Raw genomic sequence first — 25084 nt, 5'->3', positions numbered from 1 at the left:
AATTAACGTTACGAGTCAAGATGCTGGTTTATTGGTGTTTATCAATTGTGAATTGTTAACGGTGAAAGACAGACTCAGAGGAAGAGAGCGAGAGAAAGAGCGGGCTGCATCAAAGAGCCTGTGAGGTTGAAGGAGTAATGGTGTATTTTGCTAACAAGCATCCTTCCTAAAATCAATAAACAGAAATGTCAATGTGGGCAGTTGTTTTAAGGTTTAATATGAATTTAAAGTCTAAATACTTACCTTGATCATGAACATAAAGCAAGCACAGCCATGCGGGAGTCACAGGTGTGTAGGGAGAGATGAGCAAAATGAAAAACATAAAACATGCAATGAAAGGAATTTTTCCACAGGTTTTATCCATGAAAAACTGCTTCCACATTTTAGTCAAATGACCAAAAGACGTTACAGTCCACCGATCTGAGAATCTAACTAAGCTCAGGTTTCCTTCCCGGATCTTCAGACCATGTGCGGCTCATGTTGGTCCTCTTACCTTTGAAATCATCGTATATGATCCCAAACAACTGTCTGGCCTGGGGCTCTCCTGAGATCAAGAGTTTCAGAAGCCCTTGAGGGATGAAGGAATCTTTGTGTAAGAGTAATCTTCACATCATTCACTGCGCCACAGTCATCTCAAGCACTATATCTTTACATAGACGGAGCAGCCATAACCTATAGGTGAGCATCATTACTACAAAGAGGTTGTATGGATTTGGTGGATGGGATTCCCACTAGATTCTACCTTAAAGAAGGGAGTTGCTTTGTTCTATAAAGCTCACAAAATCCGCACCTAGGGGTTGGAGAAACTGGTTGGAATGAACCCAAAAGTTATCCTCAAGATTTTATGAGAGACTGCTATTGTAGTGCTGCACCTGACTCAATGTTTTCATGTTAAATCTGATATGACATCTTAATTTTTTGGTCTGGGGTGGACTAGCAATCTAATGTGGCTTGTTTTTTAAAGCACAGTAGGCTTTCAGATGCCTGCATTAAATAATTTTTGAAACACTCCTAAAAGATGAGATTAGAAGTTGATTCTTGACCTTGGAAACAGCAGTTGGCAAAATAATCTCAGCAGAAATGATCATATCACACATTCTTCTTGGAAGATCAAGTGATGGAATGAAAAGATCCAGAACAGCACAATGGACCTTGTGGCTGGACTGATTTGCCAACCACTGTTTCCAAGGGAAAAAAAAAAAACATGAACAATGAATTGTTCAGCCACACACGGATGATAAGTCCTAAAAATGCTGAGAGAAATGGAAATTTGAACATCTACAATTCCACTTTATCTGCTGAAGACCCAAGTTGATTCAAACTTAGAACATTTTAAAACTTGTTTTTTAAGAGTCAGGCAGAACTTTTATTTTACGCTGATGACACAGGAAAAGATTCAACCAAGAAAAAGATGACTCAGCTGTGGGCTCAAATGATACAACTCACCCCATTTAATGGAGCAGGAACATATTAGATAAATGCAATACTGTGCCACCTATTAACCTCATCATGATAAAGTTTGGGTCCCAGTATGCAACCAGTTATGAGTCACTGTGCCGTTAGACCACATGTTCAACTTCTACCTTTCTTTTTCTCTTTTTCCTTCTCTTCTCTGTCTTCATCCTCTTTCCCAAGAGCGTGTTTTGTGGTCTCATGACTCCCTCTTTCTCTGTCCAGTTTTTCAATGAAGTGGTGAACTACAAAGGAGCGAAAGCTTGCAAATCAGTTTATACTGATGCAGCATGATAATGATTGATTATCATGTTGAGAAACCCCTTCTAATATAGATCCGGTTCACGTATTCTTATGTAATATACAGTAGTTGTGTTTACAAAGGTAAATATTCATGTCATTAAGCGCAAAATTTGTATTATATATATCTAACTGATCAGACGAGGCATGACTATTTAAAACTGAATGAAAATTTTCCAGTTTTCACACTGTTCTGAACATAAAAACAACATTGTGTTTATTTCAAGAGCATCTTCAATGTCAAATTCATCCTCCTTTTCTAGTCTACCCATTTTTCCCACTTCGTCCTCCTGTCTGCTTTTTATGTCTTGCCCTTCAGTGTCAGCCGTTGTCTCAGTTAAAAATATGGCTCTGCTGTTGGTACCAAATTAAGATTTAGCCTTATAGCTTATGTTGACTGACAGGTTATCATGAAGTTGAGGAGATAAATTTAGTTATTTCCAGTTTCCATTTTTCACTGTGAGGTGCATAGTCACTGCACCAAAATTAATCTAGTGTATATTCTGCTATTAATACAAATAAAAGAGATACCTCTCTTGTCAGTGTTTCTGTCTGTATGCTTCTCCTCCCTTTTCTCCCCATTCTCAGATGAGGTTGTTGTTTTGTGGCCATGAGTCTCATGTACATGTTCCTCAGACTTGTGGGGGACTGAAACAACCATTGTCATTAAGATAACAAGCAAAAATTTAGATGCAAATCTGCTGTTCCCACTGCTGTTCCCATTTTTCTCAGGAAAGTCAAATTTATCTACAGCATATTTCCATCCCTACTGGAAAACTACAGTAAATAAAATTAGAAGAACATTGCTACCACTGCAAATAAAATAGATACCTTTCCTGTCAGCTTTTCTTTCTCTATGATCCTCCTCCCCGTGCTCAGGTGAGGTTGTTGCTTTGTGCCCATGAGTCCCATGTCCGTGTCCCTCAGACTTGTGGGAGGCTGACACAACAATTGTCATCAACAAAAGAATCCAAAAACCCAAATGTGTGTACATTTCTGCTGTTTCCAGTTTTCAGGGGAAATAGTTTGTCTGTCACTACAGGTAAACTACAGTATGTAAAAGTAAAAGAACATCAAGCACCACTATGTATAGAGAGGATACCTGTCATTTCTATATGCTTCTCCTCCCGTTTCTCTCCATGCTCAGATAACGTTGCTTTGTGGCCATGAGTTTCATGTGTGTGTCCCTCAGACTTGTGGGGGACTGAAACACCACAATTATCATGAAAATAACAATGAGAAACATTTTTGAGGTTAACTGTAATTCTGCTTTCTCAGCAACCTGAACAATGATGCTATGACTCCAAGGTTAGTGCCAAAAGTTTTAGCTCTATCGCTTGAATTGACTGACAGTCTATTGTGCCACTGAGGAAACAAATTACATAACGTTCTGCTGCAGTTTTATACACCTATTTTTTTTTAACTCATGGTAAAAGTTTAGCAGCTGCATAGTAAACTACAATGCATTTACAGCTCAAATGAGGTTGTTGTTTTGTGGCCATGCGTCTCATGTACATGCTCCTCAGGCGTGTGGGGGACTAACATACCACATATTTGATTGACTTAGCAAAGTTGCCAAGTTTAACTTATGGTGAAAGTCTATCTACTGCATATTTCCATCACTACAGCTACAGCTACATTACTATGACACAAGATACCTTTCCATTCAGCTTCTCTTTCTGTATGTGCCTCCTCGTGCCTTTTCCCGCCATGCTCAGTTGAGGTTGAGGTTTTGTGGCCATGAGCCTCATGTGCGTGGCCATGAGCCTCATGTGCGTGACCATGAGCCTCATGTACGTGACCATGAGCCTCATGTGCGTGGCCATGAGCCTCATGTGCGTGACCATGAGCCTCATGTACGTGACCATGAGCCTCATGTACGTGGCCATGAGCCTCATGTACGTGGCCATGAACCTCATGTACATGTCCCTCAGATTTGTGGGAGACTGAAACACCATGGCATGAATATAATGAGTATAAACATCTCATGAGGTAAATCTAAAAAAAAAATATAGAGATATACAACATGTCTCATTTCATCTTTCTTTCCCTTCAGCTTTAGTATCTAATAAAATTCAGATCAGTTTCTGACGTTTCTAGTTCTCAAATCACAGTGAACCATTTTTCACTGTAATTTGCCAAATTTGACTCATGGTGGAAGTTAATCAGCATCACTTCTACAATGTAGTCCAGGATTAGGCTCTGTGGGCTGCATTTGAATTCATTTGCACACATTACATGCATGTTTTAATTCATTTCAACTTGAATTTTTAAAATGCTGACAGCCCTACTGTAAGCAAACCAAACTGTTGTATTATATCTACCAGGAAATTGCTACCACTATACATGTAAGAGAGATACCTTTGCTTTCAGCTCTTCTCCCTGTTTGTACCTCCTCATGCCCTTTCTCCCTGTGCCCAGAGGAGGCTGTTGTTGCTTTGTGGCCATGAGTCTCATGTACATGCCCCTCAGACTTGTGGGAGACTGACACACCACAAACATCATGAGCATAACAAGCAAAAACATCTCATATAGTAAATTTTCATTTCTGCTGCTTCCAGTTACAAGTTTTTTAGGGGCACATTTTCACTCTAAACTGCAGGTTTAGCTTGTAATAAAAGTTTATCAACTGCATATTCACTGCTAGACTACAGTGTATAAATCTATGAAAACACTGCCTCCACTACATTTAAACACAGTACCTTTCCTTTCAGTGTGGCTTTCATTCTCTGACTCCTCCTCATGCCCCCTTTTCTCCCCATGCTCAGATGAGGTTGTTGTTTTGTGGCCATGAGTCTCATGTATGTGTCGCTCAAACATGTGAGGGGCTGAAACAGCAATACTGTCGTTGACATAACGAGCAACATTTTATACATACATTTCTGCTGTTTTCAGGAATTGAATTGCTGTGAGTTGCCAAGTTTAGCTTGTGAAGAAAATTGGTCTGCTGCTTATTCACCGCACCACAATGACTGTTATCTACATTATGTAAAGCTAGAACATTGCCTTCCCCTACTTCTGAAACAGATACCTGTCTTTTCAGCTTTTCTTTCTTTCTCCTCCTCCTCCCTTTCCTCCCCATGCTCAGATGAGGTTGTGGTTGTGTGGCCGTGAGTCTCATGTACGTGTTCCTCAGGCTGATGGGAAACTGAAACACCACAATCGTGCTTGAAATAACAAGCAAAGATTTAAATACATTTCTGCTCTTTCCAGTTTTTCAGTGGACCATGTTTTGCTGTGAGTTGCCAAGTTTAGGCCAGCTGCAGCCAACTCTACAGTACATATAAAACAGCTACCTTTTCTTTCAGCTTTTCTTTCTGTATGCTCCTCCACCTCCCTTGTCTGTCCGTGCTCAGATGTTGTTATCCTGTGGCCATGACTCTCATCTACGTGTCCCTCGGACTTGTGGGGGTCTGACACACCAAAATCGTTATATGACATAACAATCAAAAACATGAGATCAAAGTTACAGTATATACCATCTAAACAACCAGTATATTATTTTTAACTTATTTCTACTGTCTTTTCCTTTCCTTCCACTTCACTCATTCTCTACCAAATTAAGGCCGTTGATGATATTATGTCACTAGTCTTGATTCCATATAATTGTAGAGCAAGTCTGAAGAAAACTTGTAAATTAGGAACGTTATGCTGTTTCTATCAACCTTTTCTAATGCAATACTTCAGAATATGCATAATAAAAGAAAACTGGATACCTTTCCCTTCAGCTTTGCTTTCTTTATGGTTCTCCTGCTCCTTTTCTGCCCCATGCTCAGATGAGGTTGTGGTTGTGTGGCCATGCGTCTCATGTACGTGTCCCTCAGACCCATGGGTGACTGACACACCATAATCATCATTGGCATAAGAAGCAAAAATGTAGATAAATTTGTTCTGTTTTTAATTTTATCGGGATGCCATTCTTTGCTGTGTTTAGCCCATGGTTAAAATGTTTATGCTGTGTATTTACACTACAGGCTAACTACATTTAGCTAATTCCACAACTACAGACTACGGAGACAGAGAGATACCTTTCCTCTCGGCTATTCTTTTTGTATGCTCCTCCTCCACACTTTTATGGCCGTGCTGAGATGAGGTTGCCGTTTTGTGGCCATGGATTTCATGTACGTGTCCTTCAAACATGTGGGGGACTGACACATCACAATCATTAATAACATTTACATGAGAAAATTTTTGTAAATTTCTGCTCTTGCTTGTTTTCAGGGGCTGATTTACACAATGAATTGACAGGTTTAGCCTGTGAGGAAAGTTTATCTGCTGCAAATTTACATCACCACAAGTGAACGACAGTATGTAAATCTAGGAAAGCGTTCCCTCTACTCCATTTAGAACAGATACCTTTCCTCTCAGCTTTTCTTTCTTTCTCCTCCTCCTTCCTCTCCTCCCCGTGCTCAGGTGAGGTTGTGGTTTTGTGACCATGAGTCCCATGTATGTGCTCTTCAGGCTTGTGGGACACTGAAACACCACATTTGCCGTTAAAATAAGGAAAAATTTAGATACACATCTGCTGTTTCCAGTTTTGTAGGTTTTGCGATGAGCTGTCAAATTTAACTTTGGTCTACTGCCCATCTGTCCCACATATAAACTACATATACAGTACCTATATATAGATCTACATATAGACCTACTGTAGATTTATATGCTGTCCTCCACTACACATAAAAGTGATACCTGTCTCTTCGGGTTTTCTTTCTTTTTCCTCATTTGCCTCCTCCCTGTGCTCAGTTAAGGTTGTGGTTTTGTGACCATGAGTCTCATGTATGTGATCCTCAGACTTGTGGAGGACTGACAATCAAACAAACAAACATGAGCAGCAAAACTTTAAATACGTTTCTGCTGTTTCCAGTTTTTAGTTTTCTTGTAGTTAATGACAGTTAGCGACAACTACCACTGCAGAACAAACAAAAGAAATACCTTCCCTTTCTGTTTCCTCCTCCTCCCTTTTCTCCCCATGCTCTGATGAAGAGGCAGTTTGGTGGCCATGACTCTCATGTCTATGTCCCTCAAAATTGTGGGAGACTGAAACACCATAATTGGCACTGACATAAGCAAGAGTATGAGGTAAATTTGATAAGATTGCTGCTACCACATATAAATAAAATACCTTTCCTCTCAGAGTTTCTTTCCTCCTCCACTTCCTGCCCGTGCTCAGGTGATGATGTTGTTTTATGAATATGAGTCTCAAGTACATGTTCCTCAGGCTTGTGGGAGACTGAAACACCACAATCGTCATTGATGTAACAAGGAAAAAATATTTTTTAGGGTCTCGCTTTTCACTGTGAGCTGTCAAGTTCAAGTTTACTTCATATTTACTGCACATAAGTAAACTACAGTATACCTTATACATCTACAACATTGCCTCTACTGCGTATAAAAGAAATACCTGTCTCTTCGGTTATTCTTTCTTTTTCCTTCTCCTCCCTCCTTTTCTCTCCATGCTCAGATGGTGATGTTGTTTTGTGGCCGTGAGTCTCACGCACACGTTCCTCAGACTTGTGGGAAACTGTCACACCGCAGTCACCATTAACACAACAAGAGAAGACATCCCATGATGTATTTCACATGCTCTTTTCTCACCATACTGAACAACAGGAACTTTATAATTAGGCTGATACTGCAGTGGGTAAAGATTACTGATATCGTCTGCCTTTCTTTCTCTTTACGCCTTCCTCTGAGACCTTGTTTTCCTTTTCTCTTCCTCTCTCTCTGTCAGATAGTGGATTGCCCCATCAGGGGCCTCAGCCCAGGGCTTGGGAAAAAGCTGTGAGAGCAAGAGAGGCTTGAGAAACTCCTTCATCACCACACTTTCACTCTGGGTGTGAAAGAAATGACATGCACTTCCTTTTATCTGAATGTCATGAAATTTTCTGACTGGTACTTGCTTGAGCTTTCTTCTTTGTTCCCTTCCACAATAGAGGAAGGTGATCTGTCTGTGCTCTTATTTTTGTGACTGTATTTACCCACAATTTGTATATCCATAGGATGCTGTGGACTGTATATTACACTGACATCTCATGTTGAGATTTCATGTTCTCTCTGATGCTAAACTACTAGACACAACTTTACACACACATCCCGCTTATGCTGCATTTTTAATTGTCTCTTGCTCAGGTTTTTCCCCTTCCTTTCCCTTTTTCTTTGCATGTTCCACTTTCCCAGAGGGCTTTATGCCATTCCCAGGATCCTTTGCTTCAAGTTTTTAGAGCTACAGTGAGCACAAGTAAAAGCAAAAGAGATGTGAAACTAGTTCAGTTTATGGATTAAGCCTCCTCTTACTTTTACCTCTCCATTTACTGCAACACAGGCACAATTCAATAAATCAAAACACTCCTCCTCCTACAGATAACCAGTCACACAAAGCGACCACACCGTGCATGTCATTGAGGGACTAATGATCACCAGACCGCTAGAGAATACAGTGCTGCATGCTTCCATCTGTGTTTCCCCTTGAGGTGTTTTTGCACGGGCCATGTACGTCTCCAGTTGTTCTTCTTCAGAAAGGGGCATCCTGCAAGCATCCCGCTCCCCTGCGGAGCGTCCCCCTTCAGGCTATCTCCCGCCCACTCGCTCCCCTTCATCCCTCCCCCTCCCTGGGGCTCCAGTGAGACAGGATGCCAGCAGCTGTTCTCACAGCACCCTGGACCATTTCACACAACTGGCATCATGCCATCATTACATCTCATCAAAGTAACCCCTACCTACCTCTACCCATGTCCGACTCTGGCCCCACTAGACCCACTTTCTCACACATCTGTCACGGGTGCACACACACGTGCATACACATTCCGGCTGAAAAACTCTCTAGTGGGAAAGCAGGATTCTGAATCATCGTTGTTTCAAAGGCTGATGTAGCACAGCAGTGAACATAAATGCATTTAATCTCAGTAACCCATGCTGCCTTGGGGGTAGGAGTGATTCGAACCGTTCTTGGCATTAATCTCAATCAGCTCAGCCCGAACGGTCCGACATCAGACACTGGCAGCCTGAGCATTCGGGGTTCCCGTTGCTCTACACTGACTGAAAGAAGGGTGTGTGTGAGAGTCTGTTGGTCTTAGTAAACCATGACAGTGATGGAGCTCTTCATCTGCTCCCTCATTGGCAGGTTGACACCAAGCCACAACTAGCAGAAAATGACCTTGAACAACACGCGACCATTTTATTTATATCTTGACACTTAATACATTAACGCTTCTCCCAGTGACATTGTTTTTTGTTATGTGCCGCGGTAAGTTGAGGTTAGATTCTGGGGAATGTTTTGGACTTAGTCCTGATTCTGTGTCTCCTGTTACCTCTTCATATCTTCTCATCACTTTGATCCTGTGGCTGATACACAATCCTCTGAATTGTCCCTGAATGATGCAAAGACAATGTCAACTGATCTCAGACTTTCACAAACCGTCCACTGCCAGTGCCCGTGCACCCTCCTTTTTCCCCCGCCACCCTCAAACTGCTTCTCACTCACTCACCCACATTAACTAGATTTCACTGTCACTATCTAAATTGAAAAAGCGTCTCTGACATGCAATATGATGCTGAGCAACATAAAATGATTATAGCTTGTGTATAAGAGCATGTTAGTGACTTTAACCTCCTGAAAATTGCCCATTTCAGAAGAGTTCCACACCATAAAAACCATCACGCTGGCTGGAAATGAAAATGATCTCCTGATTCTAAATTAGATTATTCTATTTTCTGGGGCCTCTACTCTATATCTACTGTCATCTAGAGCTATGGGTGTGCCTTACCTCTGCTCTCACTATGCCTCGGCTCTGAGTGTTTTTCCTCAGTTTCGACCCGGCTCGTGTGATGGTGAACATCATGAGTCTGGGGGTGGAGGATGAACTCTGTGGTGATTGGATGATGATGATGATCAACAACTGCATGATGCGTGGACTCCTTTTGTACTGGGTGAGACAGATGTGAGTGTTCGGGGATTGTTTCTGAAGGTGTGAACTCCTTTGGTGTTAAGGAAACTCGGTGTTCCTCGGGTGGAGTGGATGCTGAAGGAGGGAGAGCCTCTGCTGTAACAGGAAGTGTGTGTGATTCTCCCATGGGTACCAGCGCAGGCTCAGACAAAGGGCTGGTGGGTAACACACTGTCTGTTAGTGGGGCTGAGCTCTCTGTAACTGTGGTTTCTGCTGGTGGAGCTCTGGTGTCTGTTGCATCAGTTGCATGAGGACAGAGAATGTAAATGTAATGAGGAATGAGCAGGCTTAGGCATTAGCATAAGAGATGCTGCCTCAGATTGTTTATCCAAAGAAAACCTAGCTTTCCTTTTTTTTTTTTCCTTCAAATGTGCACATACACACGCACACGCACACACACACACACACACAAGTATGCACATTCATACACATAGAAGTGAGAACACACAATGAAAGTGTGATTTCACACTGCTGATATAGGCTAAACTCAAAAGCTGTTCCAGAACCCTTTCAGTGCTGGAAAATGGTGTTGTTGTTTTTTTTTCTGCAAAACACAGTGACTGCTAAAGGTGTGACTATTGTTAATATGGTTGTAAAAAGAAATCACACAGCGTTTGTCAAAGTGTATTACTCTGTTTTACACTCACAATGTTGTGTATGGATGTGTACACATGTGTTGCACACACTCAGTTTTGTCTGACTATAACTATGACATGATAGGACTATATTAATCTACTGGTGTAATTCTTATTTGTTTAAACTGTTCTGATGTCCTGGCTAGTCATCACAATATTTTTTAATAATGTGAATCTAAAATGTTTTTGTCGCCACATTTCCATTCAGCAGTTAGTTAATGAGAGAACATAATTGTAATACTAGACCTTCAGCCTTTTGATTGCCGTGCTGTTGTCTCTTTTGCTGCACACCACAATGCGTTGCACCATTAATACATGTTGTTGTAAACATAATTTCGACAGGACATTTTCAAGAATTACTCCATTTACTAGCCCGACAGTAATTGATAATAAAGATTTACAGTCTACGCACACATCTGATTTATTTTGGTCATTGATCCACAATTCTTACCTAAAACACAGTGGCCATAAAAACACCTTCTGACAGAAAGTGTATCATCAAACTCACACCATCTGAACGGCATGTAAAAATTTAGTTCAAATGATTCTGTTCCCTAAAGTATAGTGGGCTGTCCACTTCCATGGTGAAATAAATGTTTTGTTTTTTTTTTTTTACTAAACTAGACAGTTGGAAAGCAGTGATGGAAAGCAGGCACAAGAAAGTGGGATCTGATAGGATTTAACCTAGGGCGCTCTGGGGATTTGGGGTCCAGGGGGTTTTGAAAGCTCTACATCATCAATAAAAGCAGCAGTTTACATCATTTTAACCGTCATGTTCTTATAGCTCTCTATTCTAGTATCACACTACAATATCTAAATTACATTGCGCACAGCAAGTCTCATACTAACTAGTTTGCAAGTGCCTACCTTCACCTAGACTGAGATGGTGAGGGTTTAAAGAGCTGGAATGTCCAGCCCCAGAAACAGAGCTGCTGAAGGCAATGGACTCTGTATGTGGAAAAAAAAAAAGGAAAACAGGCAGAGAGGGGTAAGATCTCAGTGTCATTTTCAGCCTTGCAACAGCGCCATCACACTCTCATGCCATGCATCAACAGTCTAAGCTGATTCATTACATAATCCTCTAACATGTGCCTGTCTGTCTGTACAGATGGACTCACTCACTGTCCCATGACACACACTCTGGCGCACACACTCTTAAGTGAGCATACAGTATTGGTTCACTCCCTGCTCGGACACATTTTTAGGTCTTCCGCACAAATGCATTTGCATATAATAAGATAATTTGTCGCTTGCATTAATAAAGCCAGAGAAATATAGCCTGCACCTTCCTGACCATGGTGTTTAATGCCACCTGTCAGTCTTAGCATTCTCATCATTCATTACCAGAGTGCTAGGCATTGATTTAGCCCCACACTAATGAAGGCATTGTGATTCGGGACCGTTTAACGTTTGCTAGAACACCTAATGGCGGCGGGCTGAGTGACAGCATGGATGTTATTAATATGTCACATGATTTTCCAGACATGATCCAATCTCTCTAAGTCTAAGGCCAAGTTCAGCCTTTATGAAAATGCAAGGATTTGAATAGACGGGAGGAAGATGATGGTGGTTCACAGATAGGATTGTAGTGGATCTAACATAGTACATCATAAGTGCGTGTGAGTTTTCATCCACTTGTCTGTCTGCGTGTGTGTGTGAGTATGTGACCGTGTTTGTCTGCTAGCTCTCAGGCTCTACTGCAGCCCTGGGATCTGATTTTGAATGAAAAGATGAAGTAGGGTCATGTGGGGTCATGATGGCTTGATAGGTAGATGTATGACTGGGTTTTAGGATTTTGTTTCTCTGACCTCCCCTCCCCCTCTCACCAAACGCCCATCTGTCCAGCTGACCAATGGGATGTGGGCTCTGTGGATCAGACTCTCTTGCCAATAGATCGCTAATCCTCATCTGAGCATGCTCACTGACTTAACTGGGGCAGGGACATGACAAAGGGTGCAACTACTATGACATGCTGTCCAACCCATAAGTATGCTGCAGTGTTTACAGAGCTACATCTGCTCGGGAAACACAGACAGCAGTCACAAACACATGATTGATCTTAACATGCAATCACAGTAAATACCTAAGCAGGGATTTCTTCCTGGAAAAAGTAATGAAAATATGATTTATATAAGTAACTTTTATGTGGATGAACATTTGAAAAATAAAAATCCCAGGTTGCTTTAACACTTTTCTACACAGTTAACAAACTAATTTGACATTTTCTTGACATTTATTACTGCTACTACTATTTAAAAATAACACACAATCTTTGAATGCATCTTTCGGACCATTTGAGAGTCAGAGAAGAAAACTGAGATTAGAGGTTATATTATTCCAGATAAGTAATGTTATAATGTTATCCAGTTATTAATGTCACAGGACCTTCATCCACATGATGTGATAAAACCTGTGTGTATATCTGTGTGTGTGTGTGTATCACTGTGTGCATGTACAAACAGTAGTAGCGGCCGCTCTGTGAGAATGGAACCTAAGACCTCAGATCCCCGGGAGGAAAAGGAGGGGATGAAGATGATTTATGGGTTTCACTGAACTGCACCATATGCCCTCCATAAATCTACACATACACACACGTGCACACACACATACATACACAGATAACAAGGGTTTGCTCACATCAGGGTCAGGTTCAAGCCAAATACACTTCTCTAAACCTGAGATAAAAAAGGCACAAATACAACTCTGAACTGATATGATCTTCCGTTTTTAGTGTCTCAGAAGTGCAGCTGAGCCGTTATTAGAACGTACTGATATTTGAAAATGTCGACCTGTGGCTCTGAGAAGTCATTATGCACATTTTTCACTAAGATTTTAAAAATCAAATGACTGAGTGCTTACTTTGGCAATCTGCAGATGAACTGATAGTAAATATAATTGTCAGCTGCAGCTCTATGATGGATGTAAAATATAATTTAAACGATCACATTATAAATACTACACGTGATGTTCTGTGATGTTTGTGTCCCTCACAGCAGACTTTAAAAAACTTTCAAAGGACTGTAACTGTTTATACACTAAAGCTTCTGTCAACCCCTCCTAAATCACAGCTAATCAGTGAATACTTTGAGTTCCCTACTGATGTCAGCCAAACAACAAAAGTGCTGTGCTGTTCAGCAAACGCTCTTAATGGATTTCCTTCAAACAAAAAAAAGAAACAAAAAAAAAAAGAAAAAGTTTGACGACATCACTGCGGTGCCGAAATCCTCCCACGTCCTAAGTGCTTTTCTGGTGGAACATGAGTCCGCTGCCTACCAAGATGGCAGGTTTAAATTTAGCATGAGGGCAAACCGGGGGTTTGAGGACCACTTCACTGTACATTCAAGCATCTGACAGAATCTGTTCACATCCGTCCCGGGTTTCTTAAAGTCAGTCAGTCAGAACAAATAAAGTCTGAATGTCCATATAGTTTGATGCCTACGCTCCCAAGATGGGACAGCCCACATCTGACTTTAACATCACAGATATATACGGCAAGGGAAACAGCCAATATACATCGTAAGACCTCCAGCAAGTCGCAGGATGAATTATGTATGATTTCTACACAGACAAAAACACACTGCTTGTCACTGTCCATAAGCACATCCACATCCACTCACACAATTGATTTGTCACAAGTGTATTGTAAGTCTCCACTGCAATGCTACTAAATCATCTGTTCAGCTGTGGCCAGTGGTAGAAGATGTGTACATATCCTTCACTCAGGTCAAATACCTGACTATAACAATACTCCAGTATGAGTAAAAGTTCTACATTCAGAGTTTTACTTTGGCGAAAGTAAACAAGTTTTATTAACAAAATAATACTTTTTATGTTTTTAAAAAAAGTACAAAGGTATAATGGCCTTTTTTTCATATTGTTTTGATACTGTATTATGTAAGATTGTGTTATTATTACATATTAATTCACTTGTAAGCAAAATTAATGTGATGATCAAGATGGAGCTAATTTCTCTCCCTAATTTCCCATTTAAATAAACTAGTTTAAAGGAATAGATTGACAGTTGGGAAATATTCTTATTTGCTTTCTTGCTTTCACTTTTAGGACTTTGTAAAATGGAGATTTCTGCAGTTTGTAAAATGTTAATCTACAAAGTAACTAGTATCTACAGCTGACAAGTAGGGCTGGATGATATGGACAAAAATATTATCGCAAAATCTTTCTTCTTATTGATTGATTCATTTGACATTTACATTTAACATCATTATTCAGGATTGAAATTCATTTACCATGTTTTTTTTTAGAGCAAACATTTTTTTTTGTGATTAAAACTGACTGTAAGCATGACTATTTTTTCCCCAAGAAAACTCCACAGGGTACCTTTTTAATTTGAAGTTATGAAGGGTAAATTCAGAAATCCAAACCATTTCCACACCACTGACGTGTGACCTGTCTGTGCCACATTTTCCCCGTCGTGTGCAGACATTTTTTTTCTTGATTTGGCCCGACAACATGTCAGCCACTGCTGTAGCCTAATAAAGTGACTGTGCAGATGAGTATTGACCCAAATGCAAAACAGATACATTTATCGAAAAGTTCTCATCAGTTTATCGTTGTTATGGTGGGAATTTGTTTGTGATCCAGATCATTTTATCGCCCAGCCCTACTGTCAAATTATTGTACTTCAATGGAGTAAAAAGCTCTCAAGGTGGTACAGTATTGAGTCAGTACAGTTTGAGACATTCTACCTCTAGCTATGGCTAAGCTACTTTTCCGCACCTTCCTGAGGGGCTCCAAAGGGCTCCTGGGTAACAGCTGGGGACTGTTCAGCTTTTGGGGTGTTTGTGGCGCTCTCTGGTTCGCCCTTGGGGCCACCTTCACCTTCAGCTTCACCCTGTGTTTCGCCTTCAGCTTCACTTTCACCCGCTGCTTCACCTTGAGCTTCACCCTCTCTTTCATCTTCAGCTTCATCTTCAGCTTCACCCTGTGTTTCGCCTTCAGCTTCACTTTCACCCGCTGCTTCACCTTGAGCTTCACCCTCTGCTTCAACTTCAGCTTCTCCCTCTTTCTCATCTCCAGCTTTAGGAACAGTAAATGTCTTAGATGAAGTTCAGACTGTGACTATTCAGCAACACAACTAGAAATCTTGATTTAAAAAAAAACCTTTGATGTTTCATACCCATTATTTGTGCAAATAACCACACAGTTGTATCTAATTGTGAGAGGAGACCTTTTAAAAGCAGACTTCTGCAGTGCAGTCCAATTGCTCAGTCTATCCATGCATCAGCCTTTTACTGTTGGGCCATGTGGAGAAAAGCCCAGTGCTGTCAGGGTTGATGTTGCCACTTTGCCGATCGTTTCTGTCTAACAGCTCGGAGGCTGAGAGCCTCTCCACAGAGAGAATCCCTAATCAAATTCCCTTTTATTCCTGCCTCCCTGAGCTCCTCACCCGGAATCACACTGCATTACAACACACTAACATATGCCCACATCCTTCTCGTCCATTTCTCTCTCTTTCTGTGTCTATTCTCTGTTTCTGTCTCTTTCTCTCTTAGCTCCCTTTGCTGCTCCATCCACTACCCATTCTCACACGACCCTCTCTCTTCATCCACCTTTTCTTCAATCCATCAACACCACTGTCTTTAGTCTAAATAAGAAAAGCACAACTGTGGAAGAATTCCTCCTGTGCAGGTTAGTGTGATGTGCTGTGATGAAAGGACATGGCGACAGAGAGGCCTATTAATAATGAAGCGCACAGGGCCCGAGCTGCAGCACTACGAGAAGAGACGCTGGAAAAGAAAAATGACTGACTAGAGAGCCAGCTGAGCATCACAGGAGAGAGGGGGAGTTCAGGAGACACATAGAAGGCGAGGTATGAGGTTAAAACTTAAATTTCAAAAACAGTGCAATGAAAGGGAGAGAGACAAGACTGGAAAAGAGGGAGATAGTGGAATACCACCATCTTCTGCTTTGCTTTGCATTATTACTTACTAGAACCGGAGGGGGAACCAGCAATTGTACCTGAAAGAGAATAAGAAAAGGAAGAGGAGATGAGAACTTGTTTATTTATGCATTCAATTTGCCTAAAGACTTGACTCTGCCTCATTCATCAGACTCAGGTGGCAGAGAGAGCTTAAGAGCTGTTCTGCAAAATATGGGCTTGTTGTAGTCCACCTCTCAGTGTCCTGGAGTAATTATTGGGTCTGCACCGCCTCCCTAATTTAACCTGTTACTCCTTCCCAAACCCTCAGATTCAGAGGTCCTCATCATATATGCATGTTTTAAGAGAGCGCTACCACTTTGTTACGCTTGAATCAAAACTTTTTGCCTTTCTTGCATATTTTCCCTGATTGTATTTATAGTTAGCTTAGCTTGGCTTGGCATGCATAATGCAATCTGTAGAGACCGAACTGCATTCCTGAGCCATGGCCATTTTGTGTAGCATTTCAACCGAGAAAGTTGCAAACATTTTAATTTTTAAATTCCACTAATGGGATTCAGGAGTTTAAAAGGGTGGCGATGGGCTCTGAAAGTGTGTGTCAGTACCATTAGAACTGGGTTGGAAACAGCAGCATGATAAAAAAAAAAAGGGGGCTGACAATAGAGCCATTCTCTGCAGTGAGTGTGCAGGTACAGGTGTATGTGAGTGTGTATCTGCCTGTGTTTCTCTGTGTGTCTCTCTCTCTTTCTGTGCCTGAGAGTGTGTCCATGATTGTTTGAAAGGAGAAAACTAGGGAGGGGCTGCCCTAGATTATTATTTTATCATAGCTAGCTACTGTAGCTGGCTATGCTCTCCAAGAGGATTTCCCCCCACGCACTCCCCCGTTGTTACGCAGCTCTGATCTGCTCTCTGCACCGAGGTGACGACAATTCAAAAAGCGCCGTCTCTCCATCGCCTTCTCTCAACTTCTCCTGTCTTTTCAAGTCTGTCCCTTGATCCTGCTTTTCGGGACCTCAGAGTGACGAGGAATCCTATACAGAAATATACCATGATCCATCACCTCTGATTAAAAATTAAGTGAATTGCTCTGATGCCACAGGATGGCCTTGGATCTTTACAGTAGCACAAAATGAGAGAACAAGAGGACAAAAGAGAATAGACTAAATAGAATATTAACAGTTAAATAAATAACATTGTCGCTGTGAGAATAAATTGCTCCCGTAGGCTTAGAAGATTCTTTGCCACTGTGTCATGACCATCACAGTTTTCCTGTAGTCAGAGCCACAAATTTCCCCCAGACCACTTCACTCGCCTTGCAGAAGGGCTGAAGTACTCTCTACTTTGCAAACATCATCTAACACTATGGTACTGGGGTTATTGGTGATCAGCCAACAAGACAACATTCTAGCAAAACAGTAGTGGGTCTGAACTACTAGTAATTACAGCTAACAGGACATTAAGGTAACATAAAATTATTTGGACTTATCTTAAAGCTGTACTAATCAGTATAGTTTAAATGAACCCAGAATCCAGAGACCCCAGATAATTATCATCAACTTTGCAGTTACTCTCAACTCTACAGAGCGTTTTGGTGTCTGTTAGTGCTTTAATTTGGTTTTACAGACCTCACGTTTACTGTTTTGTTTACTCTTATTGCTGTCATCAGCATGTTTTTGATTTGTTTCAGTGGAAAAGGTCTAAAAACGTACTGTACACTACCTGCTCAGCAGCATCAAACAGCAGGCAGGCAAATTTAGCAGTTAGCCGGCGAACATAGTGGAGAATTTAGCAACTAAAGAGACAGTTATTTCCCTCAGGAGTTTGTCTGTTTGGAGACCAAATGAGAGCGAAAAGGAGAGTGAATATTTGATGTCATCAGGTGGCTTGAGACACTAATTTTGTTCCATATCTGCTGCATGTGCAAGTAGGTTGACATTTTGGGAAAAACACTTATTCACTTTCTTACTGAGGGTTAGATGAGAAGACTGATACCAGCTTAGCATAGGGACTGAAAAAAGGAGAGAACAGCTAACCTTTCTCTGCCTAATGGTGACAAAATCCACCTACAAGCAGCTCTAAAGCTCACTAATTAACACATTGCATCTCGTTTGATTTATCTGTATAAAAACCAAAGTGTAAGAACAACAATTCACTGTTATACATGGGGTTTTCTGCTGGCTCATTTCTTGGCTCTAAGCAGTTGCCAAACAAGCAGCTGAGATCTCAGGAAGTAATGAGATAAAAGGTGTTATTCAGTGAGCATTAGAGGTGTTGGTAAGCAAATTTTGGAAGGTTTCAAAAAAAGCAGGCTAGCTGATTCCCCGTTTCCAGTCTTTGTGCTGAGCTAAACTAACTAAGCTTCTAATTCTCTGTATGAACATGAGAGAGGTATCTCATCTACCTCTCAGCAAGAACATGAACTGTGGTTTGCAAAATGTAGAATTTTTCCTCGACATGTAGAATAAATCATCCTAAAGCAGTATTGTAGCTAGCTGCGTGAGTCAGATTGATGAGTTGGATGAACACAGAGCAGATCGACGTGGTCTGGGTACGTACAGGTGTTAGGGGTTCCATTGGGTGTTGGCAGGTAGGAACCAGCCTTCCAGGACTTGGCTTTGAAGCCCTTCCTGCAGCGCTGGCAGTCCTGGCCCGTGGTGTTGTGTTCACACTGGCACTGGAGATACCCATCCTGTAGCAGGCACTGGGAGGCATGGAGGTTACACTTACACCTTAAAAGAAAAGAGAACAGACGGTTAACATGTGAGGTGAGATGCACATGTGTGTGTTTGTCCCACATAAGACAGCAAGTTCAAGTTCTGATCACTCACTCTTGTAGAGTGAGTCTAGATATAGAAGTGCCAACTATTCAAGGTCTGACACTGAGGCAGAACATATACCTCTTGTGGTTGAATTGCATCATGGCAATAGATTAAAAAAATGTAAATACATTTTTTTTGTGTTTCCTCTTCTTAAATAGTTGTGAAGTGTAGAAAAACACACACCAGGCTGTAAACTGAAAATAAAAAATGATTACACCAAAACCACCATTCCAAAAAATGTGTGCAAAATAAATGTGGGTCCAAGGTTGCTGATAATCTTTTCACCCGCTCTCTATCCAAGACAACCGTTTGGGAGCAAATTACTGTTTACAATTACTGCCTGTGAAATTCAAGTGTCTGAGCATGTGTGTGTTTGGATCGCTTGCACGCACAGACCTATGTGTGTATACGCGTGCACACGCCACGACCTCAGCAGAGGGCAGGGCTCAGGTGGGCTGATCCAGAGGTTGAAGTTCTGCTGGGAAGGAAATGAGGATCTTAAGGACACTCGGCAGCTACGACTTTAAATTACAGCCTTTTCCAGATGAGCGACTGGACTCCAATCCAGTTTGTTCCACTGGAGTGAACAGCTATCCGTCTGCATCAAATATTCAAAGAATGGCCCCTGTATTCTGGAGAGATGACTACTTCAATCTTCCTTCCTCACACTAATCTGCGCTTTCTCATCAGTTTTTTCTTTTCTTTCTTTTTTTTTTTTTGGGTTTATGCTGTCAGCCTCAACCCTAGTTTCACAACATCACTTTACATACAGAATAACGATGACTAAAACTCAGGAACACCCAGTGATCTTTACAGGACAAAAATGGAGACAGTCAATCATGGTGAGTTGTGCCTGATATCACACTGGTGCTCTCAGTCCTATAAATTACCCACGTTTCTCTCTGATCACCTGGACGAGCTGACAGGATGTGCCAGCGAGAATCCATCCACCGACAAGGCCTTGTTTCCTGCACGCTTTCTGAAGGACGCGAGCTGTCCACTTAGCAAAGAAGGAAATTGAACATCTCTTTTTCATGGAGAAAATAGTGCGTGCGTTGGTGAGGGAGAGTGAATGTGTGTGAAATGAGACAGGTGTGTGTGTTTTCTGCTTGGTGTGATCGTGATGCATTTGTCTGAGAGCGGCGATGACAGACAACAGATCAGAGAAGCAGAGGCACGGTGACTAATGCCTGCGTTGAGTGACTGACAGCACTGAACATATCACTGCTTCTGATCTCCTGCATCTTCAGTGATAAATCTCATCTGTCTCATCTCAAAAGTGGAAGTGCTGCTGAGTGCAGGATCTAGAAGTTGTAGTTTAAAATCAATACAGAAGAACAGAGTGATTTTCTAGGTATAGCGCTGTACAGTTTGTGTCTTGCAGGCCTAATGGCTGCAGCGCACCAGAGGAAATGGCTTTCCTCTTGTCAATTATCTGAGCAGCGGATATACCCTGATGTTAAAGCCTGCATGAGTAGATGCACCTGGATCCATGAATTTTCCCCGATGAAATGTCATTGTCACTTTGCAAATGTAATCATTAATTTTGCGTTGCACAGTCTTGCAGATTGAAACTTTGTGGACACTTTATCCCCTTGACCTGGTTTTACTGACTCCTGCCACATAGTGCAGCGCAAGAAGACCTGGAGTACCTCTAGCCTTGCACTCCTTCCACATGAATGATGTGACACTTCGACTTTTCAAGTGCCGTGTCTCTTTTGCTCCTTCTCTTTTGGATGACAGCTTGCGCTGGGATTTCTCCCGATCCCTCTCCTCAGTCCCTCCACACACAAATAATACATGGGCACAATCATATGTTAATGTGCAAGATGTCTGCCTTCACTGCAAAGTCATCAAAGTGGGAGTAGCAGCTCTGAGCTGAAGGAAGTTAAGACGGGACAGCTGGATCCATCACAACCCTGTCTATTTACTTAGAGAGAGAGGGAGAGTGAGAGAGATGAAATGAGAGAAGGTGAGTGGAGGAAAAGACAAAGAAGGGCAAGAGAAAGCAGGACGAGAGAGTGTCTGGGAACAGGAGGAAATAAAAGATGCAAATGCATTCCAGTCTACATTAAAAACAAAACACACACAAGGTGGTGTTTTAATTAGCTGGTGTAATTATGGGTCAATACTTCTGTTTTTCAGTCTGTTTGCTATGTTTCCTTAAACGTACTCTGTTCAGTTTTTATGCCGCTGTAGTTTTGGATTTTTATGACTGGGTGTCGTGCCGTGCACATGCGGGAGTACGTAGACGCACATGACGTGACGCTCTTTCTGCTGATGATTTCACTCTAATCCACTGACCGACAGGTGGCAACAATGTGCTGAGATGGGCGGCAAAGGCAGTGAAGATGAGCGCTGCTTGCTAGCTATTTAAATGCAGACGGATTTAAATAATGCGTGTTTCAAACTTAAAAGATCGGCTTTGCAAAAGTTTGGTGAGGAAGGAAACAAATTCAGCAAGACCTCAGGGATGCGATCTTTAGGTGAGAAACACCGAATGCTAACATAACCTGTTTGTTTACAAGAAAGCTCAACAGGGCACCTTTTAAAGTTATCATCCTGGCCACTGAGGGTTTTAGCTGGTTGAACTGGCAATGCTTATCCTAACAGCAGGTGTGTTTTCACAATACAGGTGCCAGAGTTGTGCTTGAAACGACATTGTGTTGACTGCTGCGGGCAGTAAATTAAACAGTTTACAGCGCAGCCAAGCAAACCACGGGCGGAGAGGATTCATTGTTTTCATCAAGACTAAGGATCGAAGTGTGGGAACTTCGTGTGTTTTCCTGCATCACATGAAATGGACAGTGCAATGTCTTTTGTCTTCCATATCACTTCCAATACATGCATTGGTTCTGCAAAATTTTATTTTATAGCAGAGTATAGCAAAGTATTTAACTGATCATTCCTGAACAGCTCTGAATCCACTGCGAGATGGCCAAACATCAATAACATGTCCACTTTTTCTAAGCTAAACCAAATCCTATCCGTGCTCAGGACACAGGATATAAAACATGAAACCTGCTCTCCAGTGTAAAAGTCCTGTTTGATGAATGGCTAACATGCACCATAATAACATAGCACAATAACCTCAGCAGTTTCCATCAAAACATGTGAGGCAGAACCATTTTGTGGGATATAAAAGTACGTTTTTATAGAAGGGGTTGGTGCACGTAAGATCATGTACAGTAACATCATACATGTATTATCTACATATCTGCATGCTTGCACTATGTTTTGGAACTAACTAATGACCTGTGGTAATCTGTGGTAATTATCTAATCTAGACAGATAAAACAATTGCCAGCCTATGTGTGTGTATCAGTGTCCAGGTTTGTCTGGCTGTGTGTGAGTCTCTGTCCATTCTCCTCGCAGTCTGTCTCTGTGAAGTCATGTCGGCTCTGTGTGTTTAATGATACGAGGGCTGCCTGTTTTAGACAGCAGAGACACAGCAATTAGGGGAATAAATAAGAAGAAAGATAAACAAACATCAAGGGGGGAGTCATGCGGTGGTAGAGCCCGAGAAAGCAGCTGGAAGCATCAGTTAATGGGGCTTTATCTGTCTCTTTACTGTAGCCGACACCTATTCCTCTATTCCTCTCCGGGGACACAACTATCACTCCCTCTCTCTTATTTTCTGTTTTGCACCCTCCTCCCACTGTATTTTTTTTATGTTTGCTCCCAATTCCGTCTACTGTAGCCGTTCCAGTCCTACAGTCTTTGCTTTTGCTCTTCCTCTCTGATTTCTCATTTTATAATCATCTATCTTTCTCTCTGTCTTTCCTGTTACGTCTGTGCAGCTTTACCCCTTCAACTCTTCCGCTACTGCCTGTTGCACCAGTGCTCACTGACGAGTGCGCTGGGTAAATTGGGTTCTGGACATGTGTTTGAGAGGAGTGGGTGGAGGAGAAAATGTGTGTGTGGGGGGGCACAGACAATGTGGGGGGGCTGAGCAGTCAGTGCAGCAGGGAGTAGGGCAGTTGTGTCAAAGCCATGACAGTCTGCCTGCCTCTCTGACTACAGCGGTGAGGCTCGGAGGAGGAGCAGGGGGAGGGTCTGCATTGACGTGCTCTAACCTGTGATGACAGACTGCATCGATGCAGCTCTGACCCAGCAGGAGATCTCCCTCCTCTCCCACTCTGTGTTCGATCAGCCGTCACTGAGAAGGCCCACTTGGTACTCGCCACAGCTCTCTCCCTTGATACCATGAAATACACAACCGGCTACACAAATTGCTGGAGTAATAGTAGAGTGAGAGCCTAATGGGCAATGAGTGTCAGTGCTTTTGTCAGAGAGAGAGAAAGCCTTAACCAGGACAGACTGATGATATGGAGGTCCATGTTCATATGCTGGCGATGAGTAAAATTAACCCTGCCTCCTAGAAATTATATTTATATGCTGCTAATTTGTTGTCCTAGTTGCGTTGTTTTGAGCATCTTAATCACTGTCTGGACAATGTTTACAGAAATACTTTTTTTTTTTTTTTCCCCCCAGATAATGAATCTCTACATTTACCACACTGCACATGTAGGGACATGGCTGAGATAGATGGTAGGGTGTACAGTGTGCAGGTGTTAGACACCAGAAACTGGGATGTTTATCCAGTATGGTGATTCGCTTTTGCTAACAAAAGCACACAGTCCAGTCAAATACAATAGCCCTACAGTTAGCCTTACATTTGTGATGTCTGGAATACAGAATTTTTGGTAGAGAACACAACAGAGTAGAACCTTAGGACATCGCAGGTGAGCTGAAACACACCTGCACACATCGTGTAGTCAGTCTGGGATTACATGAAGAGACAGAAGACTCTTCTTCAAGATACTTGGAACAACCCACCTGCCAAGTACCTTGAAAAACTGTGTGCAAGTGCACCGAGGAGAATTCAAATCTAAATTTAGGACGTGTACGTTCAAGCATCATTTTGTGACACTGCGACTAGTTTGAAAGTCTAAGTGTGCAATTTACACACGTGTGATGTGGAAACTTGAAGCCTCTGGCACATTTAAAATGAGAATGGACTTATCAGTGAAGTAGGAACCATCCTGTGTCTGTTCACTATGCTAAACTTTTAAAATAAAACATATTTGCATAATCTACAGATTCTGGATTTTCCATGAGGGAGAAGGAGAAGATGTCATTTTAACAAGGCAACTGATTTTTTTTGAGGAAGGACCATGACCATCACAAATCAGCATTCAAAGCAGAGTATGTTATTTCTGTTATGCCCATAAATTAAAATGTGTTTGGTAGAGGGAAACCTGTAAAATAAATAAATAAAATAAATACCAAAAAAAGCTGAGCCCTCCAACCCAGTGTATCCGAAGCGTAGTGGGAAGCGGCCAAGCGAGGAGTGGGAGTTACGTGAAGCTGGGATCATTGATCAGCAGCACGCCTTATTGGCTTCTGCTGAAGTCTTTATCACCACATCCCCTCCCACTTCCTCCCCCGCCTCGCCTCGTAAATTCAGAGGAGCTAATTGGACATGACTGCGTTTATGTTCCAGCTTCATAAATTTCTTTCTCTGAAGGGAGAGGATCGATTTTCCTCGAGTGCAGCCTCCCGTAGCAGGGGAGCACCATGAGTCTCTTCAAACGTTCCCTCTCCTCTCCTCTCCACCTCACCTTTTTTTCCTCTCCACCATCCATCCTTTCTCTCCTGTGCTCCCTTTCTCTCTCTCTCTCTCTAAACTAAACAGGTAATCTATAACTGACCTCCCCTGCAATCATGTGATGAGCAGGAATTACACTGTGCCTCCTTTCATAACCATAATAGTTTTTTCACACATTTCGATCACTCTCACGCATTAATAACTGAACTGACAACGTTTTTTAAACAAATCACTCCACCCAAGCTCATTATCTGTCATATCTAATCAAAGCTGTTGACAGCAGAAGACCTCAAATGTTTTAGATACATTTCCTGTCTCAGTCCTATCTTCCTGTCTCTCTGTCTTCTTTAGTCTCTCAGTTTTCAGTCTTTTTTTGGGCATATCCTGAAAGCCATCTGAGGAAGAAAACACTTTCTACTGGAACA

The 25084-nt window shown here is 41.8% G+C and overlaps 1 protein-coding gene across 1 annotated transcript in view; it reads right to left on the bottom strand.

The window, feature by feature from the left end:
• Window positions 1-25084, bottom strand: part of LOC121195528 (netrin-G2) — a 56179-nt gene that overhangs the window by 6431 nt on the left and 24664 nt on the right. The window contains exons 4-5 of the mRNA XM_041059049.1: window positions 18786-18958; window positions 16280-16309 (exon numbers count right to left, since the gene is read on the bottom strand). Of these exons, the coding sequence (XP_040914983.1) occupies window positions 16280-16309; window positions 18786-18958 (203 nt within the window). The remainder of the gene's footprint in view (window positions 1-16279; window positions 16310-18785; window positions 18959-25084) is intronic.

This window comes from Toxotes jaculatrix, chromosome 16 (assembly GCF_017976425.1).
Source record: "Toxotes jaculatrix isolate fToxJac2 chromosome 16, fToxJac2.pri, whole genome shotgun sequence".
NCBI classification, from domain to species: Eukaryota; Metazoa; Chordata; class Actinopteri; family Toxotidae; genus Toxotes; species Toxotes jaculatrix.
This window is presented reverse-complemented; position numbering and strand designations above follow the sequence as displayed.